The sequence below is a fragment of the Mastigoproctus giganteus genome, chromosome 5, assembly GCF_048544385.1.
Source record: "Mastigoproctus giganteus isolate SK-2022 chromosome 5, ASM4854438v1, whole genome shotgun sequence".
Taxonomy (NCBI): Eukaryota; Metazoa; Arthropoda; class Arachnida; order Uropygi; family Thelyphonidae; genus Mastigoproctus; species Mastigoproctus giganteus.
In genome coordinates this window covers 126,759,859-126,775,909 of record NC_143579.1, presented here as the reverse complement: position 1 = coordinate 126,775,909, position 16,051 = coordinate 126,759,859, and the positions used below count along the sequence as shown (strand labels likewise).

The 16,051-nt window shown below is 38.1% G+C and overlaps 2 protein-coding genes across 2 annotated transcripts in view; one reads left to right on the top strand and one right to left on the bottom strand.

Annotated features, from left to right (window-relative positions):
- The window catches only part of LOC150085692 (uncharacterized), a 158,613-nt gene that overhangs the window by 121,050 nt on the left and 21,512 nt on the right, over window positions 1–16,051 (top strand). The window contains exons 2-3 of the mRNA XM_090373455.1: window positions 5,427–5,560; window positions 9,970–10,027. Coding sequence (XP_090229581.1) covers window positions 5,427–5,560; window positions 9,970–10,027 — 192 coding nt within the window. The remainder of the gene's footprint in view (window positions 1–5,426; window positions 5,561–9,969; window positions 10,028–16,051) is intronic.
- Window positions 1–16,051, bottom strand: part of LOC150085693 (uncharacterized) — a 211,519-nt gene that overhangs the window by 187,455 nt on the left and 8,013 nt on the right. The window lies entirely within an intron of this gene.

Here is a 16,051-nt window from a genome sequence, read left to right as displayed (position 1 = left end):
TTCCAGGAAAAAAAAAACCATGAGACCAACTAACTCAGCCACCTTGTGAAAAAGGCCTATTAAAATTCCTCATTTCATCAACGGTACTGGAACTTAGGTCATTTCCACCAGGTTTGGGGAGGACGACGATTCTACGAACTGTGCTACCCACGATGGCAGGGCGGGAAGGGTCTCCTCGCTTGGGTTGAGCGGGGTATGCCTCTTGTCTATCTTCCTTATGGTCTGGTAGAGTGTTGGTTTCTTTTTCTGGAGGTAATCCTTCAGGTTAACTGTCTCTGTCTTCTGTTTCTCGATGAGATCTATAAGGCCCCTTCCTCCTTCTTTCCGCCCTATTGTCAGTCTTTCGACGACTGACTTCGGGTAGTGTTGGCGGCTCTTGGTCATCATTGTCCTTGTCTTTTTCATGATATCCTCCAGCTCGGTGTTAGTCCAACCTATGATTCGGAGGGAGGATGTTAACACTGGCACTGCATAATTGTTTATGGCTTTAACTGTGTCCCCTCCGTTTAACTTTGCCTTGAGAAGGCTGCTGAGAATTTTTCGGTCAGGAAGGCCTTGATCTCCTTGTGCTCTGACTGCTGAGCCTTCATCACTTCTCGGTTTTCCGCGTAAAGCATAATGTCATCTACGAACATCAGGTGGGAGAGGGTGTACGGGATTTTCTTTCCTACTTTGAGGTTTTCCATACTTGCTGTTGTTGAATATGATGGACAGCGGGTTAAGTGCTAGACAGAACCACACTGGGCTCAGGACATCTCCCTGAAAGATTCCTCTACTGATGAGAGCGGCCTGGTTGTAATATTCTCGACCTTGATGTCTGCGCGGGTAGCACAGTGGTATCGTCACCGTCCTCCCCACACCGGGTGGAAAAGGCCTGGGTTCGAATCCCGTCGATGACGCGAGGAACTTTAATGGGCTTTTTTCACTCCGTGGCTGAGTTAATTGGTCTCAGGCGTAGATAGCAAGGTTTTTCTCCCCAGTAACTGGGGTTTTTTCGTCCAGCAAAACAGGCAAATCAACCATAGAACATACGCAATTTACAGACACAAATACGTGTTAATGTATTTAATTACGGGTAACCCTAAAATAATAATAATAATTCTCAACCTTGATAGTGGTACTCCATTTCTTCTTGGTTGCGTCTAAGAAAGGGGCTCACATCTGGTGAGTATGGGCTTGGCACACCCAGGGTCCTGAGCTGGATACCATCATTCTTCTCTTGGTGATTCCCTTCTACTTCTCTCTCTCTCTCTCTCTGGGTAACTTGGAAATTTTTTTTTTAATTGGTGCAGCATAAGCCTCAGGTTTCCTTGCACTACATGGCTAGTAATAATAATAAGTTTGTCACTGTCGGATTGACTTTATAGATCTTCATCGTGTCTATTAGCCAGCTATAAAGCACGGAGTCGAAGGCTTTATGGTAATCGATGTAGGCCGTGTACAGGTTGCAGGGCTTCTTCTTGGCTTGCTCTATAACTGTGGCATCAATGGTGAAATTCTCCTTGCATTCTTTATGCCGTTTGGCCATGATGTTCTGGTTCTCCAAGTGGTTCGATATCTTCTTTGTTATCCAACTTTTACATAGACCCTTGTACATAGTTGGGAGACAGGTGATCGGCCTGTATTTAGCCGAGTTTGTTGTATCTTGGTCTTTAGCCTCCATGATTCCTTGAGTAAGAAATTCTGAGATTGTCTTTGGTGCTTTATCATTCTGTTTGCGCAAGTGAATTTCTTGTACCAGTAGTTGTGGACGTTATCTGTTCTTGGGGTCCGCCAGTTGTGGAACTTGCCCACTTTATTTTCTTTATTATTATTATCATCTAATATAATATAATTTTTATCATCTTTCAACACGTGTAACTTGTTAAGGAAATTGAAATTCCTTATCAAGAAGGTTTTATGTCATTGCTACATCACTTTTATAACATTTCACTTTTTCCTCAAAAAAAAAAAAAAAAAAAGCAGGGAAGGGAAAGAAGTTCCCATTTAACAAAAATATTCATATTTATTAATGCTATTATTATTCCACCATAAATACAGAGAGAGAGAGTGGTATTTTTATATTATAATAATTAACCTGTTGATACATTATAAATATCGTATTTCCTTATTTGTATTTTCATTTCGTATTTTGGATAACCTTTCGGTATTCTGAAATCATCTTTTGCAGTAAAATAATTTGATAATTTCCAATTACGTATTTCACCATACTTGTTTAAGATTATAGGATTTTCAAATACATATTATAATAATATGTATCAGATATTCTCTGAGTCCTGAGGGGTGTTCAAAAATTCTTTTTTTGGATCTTAATAATTAAATTATAATTCATTTTTTGAATTCGATACATAATTTTATTTTAATAAAAATGTAATACCAGCTTCATTTCCAATGAAAATTGCAAATTCGAAACAAGATAAATGAATTTTCTTGTTGATAAATAGATAATCTACCTCAACAAGCTTTCATTTAGTACATAAAAGAAGATCAAAATTATTCAACTGATTGGTTCTTCCCAAACAACACGCAAACAAACAAGAAGAAAGCATATAACAAAAATAGGAGAGGATTAACATTTCTCTTCAAATGAGGGCAAAACCAATATTATTTCTTATTTTTGTTATACACAATTAAACATCTTCTAATCAAGGATTTCACTGCATTACTCGTTTAAGTCTATAAATTTAAAATCCAGGTTATCAAGTATACTACTAATAATGGGATAGATTTCTTTTACCATGATATGTTCAGAATTTTCGGATACTCAAGACGGGAAAGAACATGGGATGGCTGAAGTAATAAGGAGATTTCCTATCATATCAACTATTAATCCCGGCCAAATTATTTATAACTGTATTTAGGTTTCATCTTCTGATGAGGTAACATAATAACGCAGATAATGCAGTGTGTGTTACCTTCATTATCCGTGCATTTGAATTTGCTTATTTAACCCATGTACAGCAGTGCGACCGCATATTTTGCGATTTTTAGTTTAGTTCGTTATTTTCTTTCTGCGTTCAGATCGTATACGGACATCGTTGGCATTTGGCTGGACAGCGGTCAAAGGCCAATATAAGAATCCTTTTAAGTTCACGAGCTCTGATGTTCCCTTAAAGAGATAGTGTTTGCCAGTTCCTCAACTTTACTTCGTTCCTTTTTAGGGTTCGTAGTCTAACAAAGGACCCTCATAATGTAATCGGTTGTCTGTCTGTCCGACCGTCTGTCACAGCATTGTATCTCTGGAACCACTCAACCTATTGACTTAAAATTTTGTATGGGTTTGTACATCATGTGGGCCAACATAACTCCACATCGATTGTTGTTGACAAAAATTTGTCTGAGAAATGGGGGGGACAAAATGTTGTCGACAACCTATAGCTTATTATATACCGTTGGGAAGAGCTCAATGAGTAAGCCTAAAATATAATTTAAAAATGGCCGCGTCAGACAGGAAAATGTGAGTAATTTTCTGGTCCCCCCCCCCTATTTCCGTTGCTAATGGAGCTAACAATTTAAAAATCACATTAGCTATGCGTTATTCTATGCTTATCAAAGGAAAACTATTCCGATTGAAATCTATCATTTTCTTTTTGTGTTAAAAAAAAAAAACTATTTTTTATTGCACTTCGATAGCGCGCTTCTTTGTTCTACGTAACTCTCCTTTTGGTGACAAGAAGGTTGCTAAATAGTTAGTTAATAATTCTATAAAGGTCATTTATAAATTTTGCGATGAGAAGTATTTTTTAACATTCAAAGCTGGAGTTGTCCCGGCAAGGATGTACTCGGAGAGCCAGTGTTGAGGGGCGGCGCCTGCGCGGAGCTTGCACGGCTCTCACCTGCCAGTCGCTTCTCCCCCAAGACTTTAATCGCTTCTCCCACCCTTGTCATTCACAACAACTGGAAAGACTCAAATAGACAATATTTTCTTTAGTTCCTCAGTTTTAGGCCAAGTCGGGATACGAGAAACTTTATTTCAGTTACCATAAAGCTTTCTATTTGAGATACTACACTAAAGACCATTCGTGACTACAGGCCCTTCATCCTGAGTTGCTCGACTTATTCTTATTTTATTATTTTTTTAAATATTAGAGTACCTTCATACTCAGACAGCAGAATCACATCTTGCCAAGCACGACCCCTAATTGTAGTTTTAATTTTCTACGTTTGTTTCGTGATAATCAGTGTTTCTTTTTCTAAATGATCCTGGAGAAATAACCGCGTTTTTCTTTATAATGAAACCAAACTCGATTTTCATACATCTAATAAAATTTCGATTCCTTTACTCTTTGCAGATGCCAAACTGAGAAGAAATATCGTGATAAAAGCAACAAATTACTGGGAGTGAGAAATAATCGAGTTCTTCTGCAAGACAGAAACAATTCTGCCATAATCTCATAAATTAATAAATGCCATGTCTACACTGATTTTAGAGTGTCATAAAATGTTTCTAAATTTCATTAAATGTTTCTTTATATTTTTCCAAATTTTCATTAAGAAAAATCGGAGCTTTTCCTTCCAATTTTCCTCAACGCCACTGTGTTCATTGCATTTCATTTTTATATGAATTATGCAGTTACACTTCGTATTTGAGGATAATTCTTGTTTAGAAAGTTATCAAAATAGGGTAAAATTACGAGCCTGCTCTCGCTGTGTGTGTGTGTGTGTGTGTGTCTAAGAAAGAATCGAATTACAGACTGAATACAGATTCATCCATGAAGTAATAATTAGTCTTGAGTCCAGTGGCCATTTTGCATACAAAACCCCCGTGTTAATATAGGAACTCAGTGAACTTTGCACCCATCTGGGTTCGAGTCATAATTTAGACGGAAGAATTTCTGATGGCCTTTTTACTCGGGTTCTTTCTCTCGAGTGGAGTTCTTACCCTTCAGTTATTCAGTATTTTTCCCTTTCTGCAAGCAGACAAAACTGGCTCTAAACTGTCTACAAGACAGGCTACAGACACAGACTAGTACACACAGGCGAGGAAGTACATGAACTGTAATCACACGATACATCTACAAACGGAGCTTAGTGCCGCCTGTTTTGACTTTTCTACAACCATTTCTATCATCAATACTGCAATTACTCGGCCTTGTAAACAAACTGATGTGCATGAAGCGCTCAGCCAACATTCTTTTATTAACTGAAAGTTCATAAAACCATTCCTTCTCCATTCGCCTCGCGATAACAACCTATCCCCATGTGTATTTCCCGAAAATTACAATCTTCAAATCTGCTCACGGGTATGTTCCCTAAGAGTACTTATTAGTCCATTGTTTAACTGTATGGCATACAAAACACTAAACTTTGTATAAACCTGAATCGACAAATCAATTTAATATTGAGGAAATGTATTTTTTATTGCTGTTTCTACTAAGTTCTGTGATTATTGTATTTTATTGTAAATAGTTCCTGTTTTTTGGTAGCTTCTCTATCATGGGGCCTCAGGTGTTATCGATGTGGGACATACACCATGGAAGGAGCTGGATCCGTGTTGCCTTGTTATGACTATAAAGAATCAGATCTACAAGACTGTGACAAAGGCGAGCCGTATTGTATGGTAAGTAGGCCATCGCACAATATATGGTGCTTGTTCAGTTAAATAGAGTTTATTTTTAAAATTATTTCTGAAAACATCACCTTTAGCATTTATACATGCATCCCATTGCTTCGCTAAATATACAGTGAAACTTCTCCTAACGGACACCTCTCGGACATCTCTCTACAACGGACATTTTCAAATTCCCCAACTCACCTCCATTGGTTTTAACGTGTTTTCAGCTTCTGTCTAGCGGACATTCTCTGTAACGGACGCGGACAGGCAATCTGCACTGTTTCGATTAGCACTTAATTTGATCTCCCCATAACGGACAGCGGGCGAGCTCACGGCCCTTTTTCTAGGAACGTTTCTTCCACGTATTGCCTCAATCGTGTGTTTATTTCCTTTTTCCGATTCTCTGAATTTTATCAAGGTTTAGGTCGCGGTTCTAAACCCTTTTTCAAGAATTTTAAGGCACGTGTAAAACTTCTGATGAATTCGTTGTGTGCAGGAAGGGGGGGAATTTGGTCGGCCTTTCGTCTTTTCAGTTTCAGTTTTCAGTTTTGTTCAGTGTCATGTGAAGTGCACAATGTCTTCTCGTAAACATTTAACTTTAAAAGATAAAGTCGAACTCATTAATGCGTATGATTGGCAAAAAAATAATGTTCGCAATCTCACTGCAAAATTCAAAATCGGGAAGACGCAGGTAAGGGACATCCTAAAGAAAAAAAATGAACTGCTCAAACAATTTTGGCAACACGTAAATCAGATCAGGTTCAAAAATCATTCCCGAAAACTGTTTGATTTCAAATTGACAATGTTACGTGTGAGTGGTTTTATCGCGAACGTGCTAAAAAAATTCCCATTAATGGGACTATTATTAGGGAAAAGGCCTTGGAGGTTGCGAAATCTATGGGAGCAAATGAGTTCAAAGCTTCTGTGGGATGGCTAGACAAGTTCAAAACTCGGCATAACATTTCTTGGAAAACCGTAATCAGTGAAGGTGGATCTGTTGATACTGGGGTTGTAACAGAGTGGATCGTCAAATTGGAAGATTTATGTCGTGATTTTGAAGCTAAGGATATTTACAACTGTGACGAAACAGGGTTGTTTTTTAAAGCTCTTCCTGAAAAAACAATGAGTCTAAAAAACGAAAAGTGCCAGGGCGGAAAAATTTCTAAGGAACGCTTGACTGTACTATTGTGTACAAATATGTTGGGAGACTTTGAACAACCTCTTCTTATAGGAAAACCACAAACTCCTCGTTGTTTCAAGGGCATAAAGTTGAATGTTGACTGGAAGCCTAATAAAAAAGCGTGGATGACAATACCAAAACATGATTCGTCAAAACAGAAAAAATATTCTTTTCATAGATAATGCTGCACCTTACCCGCATATTGAATTGTCTAACATTCAGGTCGTTTGTCCCACCAAACACATCTGCAGAGTGTCAGCTCTTGGATCAAGGGATAATAAAAAATTTTAAACTTCACTACAGAAAACGTGTTTTAAGACATCTCATTGCAAACATGAACGATGTAACATGTGCGAGTGACCTTGCAAAGAAACTCAGCATCCTAGATGCGATTCAATGGATTTCCTCTTCAGTAAACGCAATTAGAAAACAAACTGTCGTGAACTGTTTTGTAAAGTCTGGCTTCTCAAACGCAAAAATTGAAGTTGTGAACAGCAATGTGGAGCACCAAGAAGAACAAGAACTTCAACATCTATTGATAATGTACGACACTTCAGCTACGAGTGACCCTGGCTACAAAGATATAGACTCGAACCTCACTACAGAAGATGGTGCTCTAGATATCAACGACATTATCATCGATATTTTTGAAGAAGTTCTTCATGAGGAAGGAGGTCATTCTGTCGAAGAACATATTAACGACGAACCACCGATGAAAATAGAAGAAGCGCTCATACAAATCAATCGTTTAAAAATGTTTTTCGCCGCTGAAGAAGATACTGAAGGACTTTCAATGGTTTCTTCACTCCAAACAAATGTTGAAAACAAAATTATCAGCCGGAAGAAGGCGCAGAAGAAAATAAGTGATTACTGTATGTATTTTTCTTAAGATAAAGTCATAATATGCATAGCACAATTGTATGTATATTATTTACAAAAATATTGTGCAAAATCTGTATATAATTTAATTTAATTTTACATTAAACGTTTAACGATTTTTTCTTTCTTTCTTTTTTTTTTCTCCCTCAGACTTCTTGTTAGCGGACACCTCTCTAACGGACAAATTTTCGTTCCCCGTGGCTGTCCGTTAAAGGGAAGTTTCACTGTATATGAATATATTCCTTCTTCAAAACAATTCTTCGATATCATATCATGCAATACTGTTTTGATCTCACGTTCGATATCCGTTAAAGCTTTCTTTAACGGACTACAAACTCTCGGATCAAAAAGGTGACATTTTCATTCTTTAATTTCGGCTGATAAAAATTATTTTGAATGCGTTACGAAATGTATTACTCGGTAATACCGTGTATATTTGCTATACCCTTTATAGTATTGAAAAAAAGAACTGAAAATTTATTTATTTTTCAAGATTCGCATGTTTTTTTTATATTTTTTGTAACATTAGATTAGTTTACTTATACTAAGAAGCTCAGAGTTCACAAGGTTGCGTTTGTATACACACAGTAAACTCTGTGAAATCCGACACTATACAATCCGGAATTCTTTATAAAGTCCAGCACATTTAAAAAAACAAAAATTAAATCGACATTTTACAATTTGGAAATTTTAAGAATCCGCGGTGACATTTCTCTATTTAAAATATGCTTACAGGACTACCTTGTCCGATAAACAGATAAAAATAAATTTTCTGTTTGTACTGAGGTATGACCACACGGACAGAGAAGTTTACAAGAAAGAATACAAGAAACATCATCGTATTTAGCAACCACAGTCACTCAAAGTGCTTTGGGTGACCCACATCTAGTGACCCCTCTGTATATGGACCTAGAAGGTGACGACCCCTCTGTATATGGACGTGGTAAATACGTATTAAAACACCAATAAATAGCCAATTAGTTATTATATTTAAGTTCACGCAAAAAGAAGGCGATAGAGAGGTTCGTCTGAGTGGATAAGATAAATGTGCCTTATTCTTACTCTAATTACTCTTATTTCTAAACTAACATTCCACGTTCTCTGTCGGTCAACGATGATCAATGCGCGTTAGGTAGTATTTTAAAATAGCTTTCTTAAATTATATTTTTGTTTATATAGTTCAAAATTACGGTTTAGTATTCAAAATTATAAAATCTCTAAATTCCATTATATCTTATATGTTATATTATTGGTTATTCAACCTCAAAATTGATTTCGCCATAGTTCATATTGATGATCACAGAAACAGAGAACCCTTATCACTATTTTACTTTCAATTTGGGTGGTTGACCCCAGAAGAAGTCACCCGAATTGTGGGTACATAGCGATATATAAATGATGAAAGGCAAATGGGGTCCCAAAAGCCTTATTCTGCCACCCCTTTTCTAATCGTCCTTAATGACACTGAAGACGGAGTAGAAAGGGAAACCGTTAAAGTTTAGTGATTACTAAAAGGCAGAAAAGGTGGCTAACAAACGGTAGAAGACACGTTACTTCAAAATGACTCGAACCACTTACAGAAATATGGCCTGAAAAATGACAACTGTAGTTTAGTTTTGCATATGGGCAACAGAATTGCAGTGTTACCTAAAAGTGTGTGAGATATGAACAGCTTAACTTGTTCAGAACAAAACGAAATTGGAGATTATGGTACAATAATATATGAAATTTACAACGGCATGCAAACAGATGAGTAATCACAGAAAGGACACCAAGATGCTTAGTGTCTGGAGCATGGAGAAGGATGCCATTGACTCACTCTGTACATATAAGACGATTGTGTGGCCGTATTGTGAACATTGTATTCAGTTCTGGAGGCTGTAGATGACAACACATAGAACATCTAGAGAGGTTTCAGAGAAAGGCAAACAGATTAACGGGCATCTCAAATCGAGGTCTATATGAAAAACGGCGTAGATGGTGGACTGCAAACCGTGGCAATTAGACATCATGGGAGGAGACGGCTTGACTGAGATATATAAAGATCTGAAGAGGATCAGTAAATGAAATGAACGAGGGAGGTATATTCTCTACGGTAGAAGAGATGAGAACCAGAGGAAACAAATACAAAAGTATCACGCGAGTACAAACACGCAGTGGTACTCTCTAATTTTACAAGATCATTTTACCTTATGATGGTAAAATCATTATCTGGCGAAGATAATTATGATTCGTTAATGATTATGGTATTCTGGTTTCTTAATAGATATAATTAATTTAAGAAGATTGGTAAAATATCGACAAGTCTTTTCTGATACATTATCTGGTTAGAAATTCAATTTCTTTTATCTTTCAGAAGTACATGAACAAAGGTATTATCGTACGACAGTGCGTTCCAGAATGTAAGACAGGAGGTAAGCCGCAATTATAACAGTTCGTTAAGTATTATGTTGATTCATTTAGATACACTACCTACCTATCTAAATTGCGATGTTTGCAGTACGTTTAGTTATGTTTGTTTAATCAAATCGCTTTTTGATTAAAAAAAAAAAAAAAAAGATGATAAAAGCGAAACATCACCCTGAAAGATAGATATCCTGAGTGACAACGAACTTGTGCCAGATATCATCAGTTGAAGGTCGATCAACTTCTCTCACGTAGTATAATAATAACATAGATACGGCAGTACACTGTGCCGCAGAGAAATTGCTTAACCTATATTTTCTCTACAGAGAAATATAATACATCAATAATATCGTGAGCTGTGATTCTCGAAGCGCCAAAAAAACAAACAGCCATCTCTGAAAGGATCTACTGCAAGTTCTTATTCTAATTACTGTGTTGCTGGCTACAATTCTTTATGCAGGCCGTACGCACTGACCTAAGTACGTGTACTAGTTCTTAACGGCGTTATTTTCAACTCTAAACTTGTTAACAATCTTATTATGATCCAATTCTGTTATCTTAACTAACTTTTCCGTCCTCCCTTTAATGTAAAGATCGTGTAACTGTTTTCATCAACATTGCAGTTAACATTGCTATAATTCGTTCCCCGACCATTTTCAATGGCTATGATTTTGGTATTAATACGGTCTATTCCTTCCAAATCCACAACCTTCAAAAAAAAACTGGTAATCAACGAAAACTCTGTTCAGACTTCTTACAGTATTTTATTTTGTCTTATTTATTTTTACAGTGCTAACCAAAAGTTTCCCGGCTATAAAAAAAGGGAAACACTTTAACTTAGCGATTACTCCATAGCATCCGTTTTTACGTTCTCTTGCAAGTGTAACTATTCTACTTTCTGGACGCACCGTTGAAACTCTAGGTTCATTATTTCTCGCAGACCCTTCGAAGATCTCCAAAATGTCGTCCCTCTGAGCTTATAGTTTTTTCTTAAACGTAACACGAAATCATAGAGAAATCATTAGAGAAATCTAAACAACCGATCCCAGGGTACCATTTTCCTGGACTTTTGTGCTCTATAATCCCACCCTAGACGCTTTTAACCTATTGAAATTTTAACCTGTTGAATATTGAAAAGCTCTCAGCCAGCTTAACAGTTGCCTATGTTGCTTTGTTATGTAAAAGTTCCCTTTATATTTTTTTCACTGCAATATACCAGTCACTTTATCAGTCGATATGACTAATATTGTTAATTTATTAGGAAAATATAATAAAAAATGAGTTAAATTTCATTAATGTACTTTGTACTCGGTAATTTTAACAATTACTCTGTTGAAATCGAGGAACGTCCCTGAACAAATAACTTCCGGAAAGAACCAAGCAATTGATGTTTAAGGGTATGCTTATCATTGCCTCCGGCTTTAAGAATACCACTCTTCATGTGGTACAGAATACCATTACATTTAACGCAAAGTGTAACTGCTCCCTTGAACATCGTGTGCAACTGAAACTGCGTCGAAAACGGGAACGTTTGTCAACTTCTTCAAGTGCCTTACATGATAATGCACGATGCCATGGGGTAAGGGGCAGAACCTGTCAAGCAACTTTTGAACCAACAGCAACAGAAAGCAGTGGAATATCCACTGGTACTCTCCCGACACAAATCTTTGTGACTTCAAACTGTGCCCTAAAATTGAAGACCCTTTCCGCGATCGGCTTTTTGAAAGCAGATAAGAGAGCACGCATACCACACTCTTTCAGATGTATAAAAGAACCGCTCTCAAATTAATTTTTTTTTTTTTAGTACCTAGTAATTAGTACCGTTCTTGGGTTGGAGGTTGAGAAGATGAAACAAGATATTTGTTGACATTAGACTTGAACTACTGCAGACTGTAATTTTCAGGAAATACGTATGAAGGAAGGTTGTTCCAGAAAACGGCAGTTCAATGAATAAACGAGGAAGATGAAAAGGTGGTTACGTGAGTTTGAAGTTGGACAGTAAATGGATGTCGGCTGGTGGCGGCACGTGTTCAGACTGTTTTGAAAGAGAGAGCGGGAATTATAGAAACTAATTCAGAAGAACAGTGCCCATGGAAGTATCTGTAGAAAATGCATGCAGCAGAAAGAGTAGGTCTATGAGACAGCGAGTGGAGAGAATCTGTTAGAGAGGAATCATTAATTAACCTAACTGCCCTCTTCTAAATGGTATTTTGAAGATTGAGAGAGGTTTTAGGGGCACCACCCCAGATGTGGCAACAATATTCCATGGTAGGGCGGATTTGCGATTTGTACAGAGTGAACAGCTGTTTGGAAGAAAAGTAACTCCGAGAGCGAAAGAGAAAACCAAGTTTTTTAGGTGCAGAGGAAGCAATATTTGTAATGTGCTTGTGCCATTAGACATCAGCATTAGCATTAGTAGAGGCATATGACGCAAGAAAGCAAGCTTATGCAGCATTAGCTAAAAAAAAGAAGGAAAAAAAAAACTTCCAATTCACCCCTCCGTTCGTTCGAAATACCTGTCCAGCTGAGCCTTAAATTTATTTAGGCTACCAACTTCCACAACAAGGGCTGGAAGTCTGTTCCACCAACCAACTATTCCCTGGCTAAAGGCAAATTTCCGCACATCTATCCTACATCTGTCTTTCCTCAATTTGAATTTATGCCCTCTCAGGTGATTATTCTGAGCAAGAGGCAAAATCCCATCAGCATTGAGTATGCTCAAACCATTCAAGGCTTTATACACCTCTATCAGATCACCTCGCCGGTGCCCAGTCTCCAGACACTGTAATTTGCAAAACTGAAGCCTTTCTTCGTAAGAGCAACCCTTTGTTCCATTCATTAATCTTGTTGCCCTTCTCTGTACTCATTCCAGCAGCTCTATATCCTTGTTAAAATGAGGCCTCCAGACCTGAATACAGTACTCAAGGTGTGGCCTGACCATTGCCTTATATAAGGGAATAATCACCTCCTTATCCCTGCCAGAAAAAATCCTGTATATCATTGACAAGACACCATGAGCTACTCTTGCAGACCGTCTGCACTGCTGAGAAAACTTCATATCTGCCTGCACAACCACCCCCAGGTCCCTTTCATTCTCTACCACTGTCAGTGTAGTACCACAGAGTTAGGCGCCTCCGTAGCCAGGTGGGAAGGAGCAGCAGTGCGTAGCACACGCTTCTTGATTAGACCGGGGTTCGAGCCCGTCACCACCAAATACGGAGGATGCGGGGAGGTCAGGGAATGACCACCGCATATCATGGAACAATATGGCCTTAGTTGCTAATACTCCTAAAAAACCAAATAACAACAACAATAACCATAGAGTTGATACGTTGCTCTGGGGTTGCTGTTTCCCATATGTAGTACTTTACATTTGTCAATGTTAAACTTCATTTGCCACCTCTCAGCCCATCTGCTCAATCTTTCCAGATCCTGTTGTAGCAACATAGCGTCATTAGTGTCCTTAACAACCCTGCGAACCTTTGTATCATCTGCAAAGTTGGACATTAAGCTTGATATACCATCGTTAATATTATTTATAAATACATAAAACAATAATGGACCCAACCCTGAAGGACTCCACTAATAACATTAGTCCACGATGAGCAGTGTCCATTAATTGCCGCTCTGTCTTCTCCCGCCTCAACTACCCCTTTTATCCATAGCAGCAATTTGCCTCAAATGCCACACTGCTCCAATTTGTGGAGCAGTCTTCCACGTGCAACAGTATCAAAAGCCTTTCTAAGATCCAAGTATATAATATCAAAGTTATTCTCTGCATCCAGTTCTTTTGTGACTGCATCATAGTATCCAATCAAATTGGTCAGGCAAGACTTCCCCTTAACAAAACCATGCTGTGTCCGAGCTATAATTTAAGTCTTGTCTAGATGATCCTGCAGTGTGTCTTTAACCAGTGCCTCCATTAATTTTCCTGGAACAGAAGTTAAACTCACAGGTCTATAATTACTTGTGTTAGCCTTTGATCCTCCTTTGTGAATTGGGGTCACATTTGCACACCTCCAGTCTATGGGTACCTCCCCTGAGTCCAATTAAGCTCTCATAATTATGGCTAAGGGTTTGCTTACTTCCTTTGCTGCCTCCTTAAAAAAAAAAAAAAAAAAACATTAGAAGTCAGGCTAATCCCCAAAAAAGATATTTCATTTTGCCTAAAAATTGGAGTGTCACCAAAGATAAACATAGGAGCAGAAGAATCCTTTTTGCGAGATATAAGACAAGACCGAGTTTTAGAAGAATTGAAATCAACTAAGTTGTCTTTGCCCCACTGGAGAATTACCTGGAGATCGGCATTTAAGGAATTAGTAGTGGATATTCAAGAAGTTGAAGCTGATTGAGCAGGGCAAGGTTTCTCAAAATGGAAAGTAGAATGCAATGTGCTATCATCGGCAAAACTATGGATAGGATTTCCAGTCAATGGAAGAAGGTCATTAATATACAAGAGGAAAAGAGTGGGGGAAAGAACTGAACCTTAGGTTACACCAGCATTAGTTGAGAAGTTAAAAGACAGAGAGCCATCTACCAACACCTTCAGTGAGCGATCAGAGAGAAAACTGGATAACCAATTACAAAAAACAGTTGGCAAACCATAAGATGGAAGCTTGTTTAGAAGATCTTTACACCAAACACGGTCGAAAGACTTTGAGATGTCAATGGCAACTGCTTGTGTTTCACCAAAACGTTTCCATTGAATTTGTCCATAAATGATAACATAAGCAAGAATATCACCAGTGGATCGACACTGACGGAATCTATACTGGCGAACGTTGATCAGACGGCAGATTTCTAAGTAGTTTAAGAGTTGGCAGCAAATTGATTTCACCATTACTTTAGAAAGAGTAGAAGTAATTGCAATAGGACGATAACTGGATGGGAGGGATTTGTCACCCTTTTTAGGAACTTGTTGGATATGAGCAAATTTCCAAGCAGAAGGAAAAACACCTTTGGAATAAGAAAGTGAAAAAATGCAGCAAAGAATAGGTGTAAGTTCAGGAGCACAAGTGGAAAAATACCATCAGGACCTGGAGCTTTCTTTGCATCAAGATTTTTTAAAATCCTTCTGACATCCTTTTGACGGAAGACCACATGAGGCATTGAATGGCGCGTATTTGGAATGGTGGGAGGTGTTTTACAAATATCAATAACACATGAGTTGGAAGAAAAATGGGATGCTAGCAGGTCAGCTTTATCCTTGGCTGAAGTGACAACAGAACCATCTGGTTTGGACAGCGTTGGGAGCAGAGGTGGGCAAAAGTTGCGGCCAATAGCTTTGGCAAGAGACCAGAATGCTCGGCTACCATTAGGGCAAGAAGCAAGTTTTCTACTCTTAGTCTATTCAAAATACAGTTTGGACTGATTAATAACCGCTTTACAATTGTTGAGAGCTATGGTGTAGGCAGAAAATGAAACTGAAGAATTGAAAACAAGCCAATTACGATATGTAACGTTCTTATCTTGAACAGCCTTAGCAAATTTATTGTAAAAGCAATGTTTAGATAAAGGACGAGATTTTAAAGTGGAATGTGGAATAAAGGATTCCATTCCTAGGACAGTGTGACTAGAAAACGGAAGCCAGCTAGAGTTGTGAACATCAAAATGAAGAAGGAAAATTACCTCACTGTTAGGAAAGTTGGACTCCAGAAAGTCAAGTTGCAAAGAGAGAAAGTCAAAGAGCTCCAAGTGATTAGTGTAGTTGGGAGAACGGTAGAGACAACAGATGAATTTGACACAATGAGGTAGAGAGATTTTAGGCCAGATTAGATCGAAGAGAGGAGATTCCAAATTACCAAGTCTCTGACAGGAATATCGGAACGGACATACGCACAAGTACCAGCTCTGTGGCGAAAGGAATCATACAGCGAATAATTTGGGCACCTGAGATGCGCAGTAGTTGAATCAACCGATAACTGAGATTCTATCAAAAAAAAGTACATGGGGTTTGGTAGACTGCAAGTGGAGGTGGAAATGAACGTCGTTGAGATTAGAATTGAGACTCTTATATTTGTGAAAATATACGA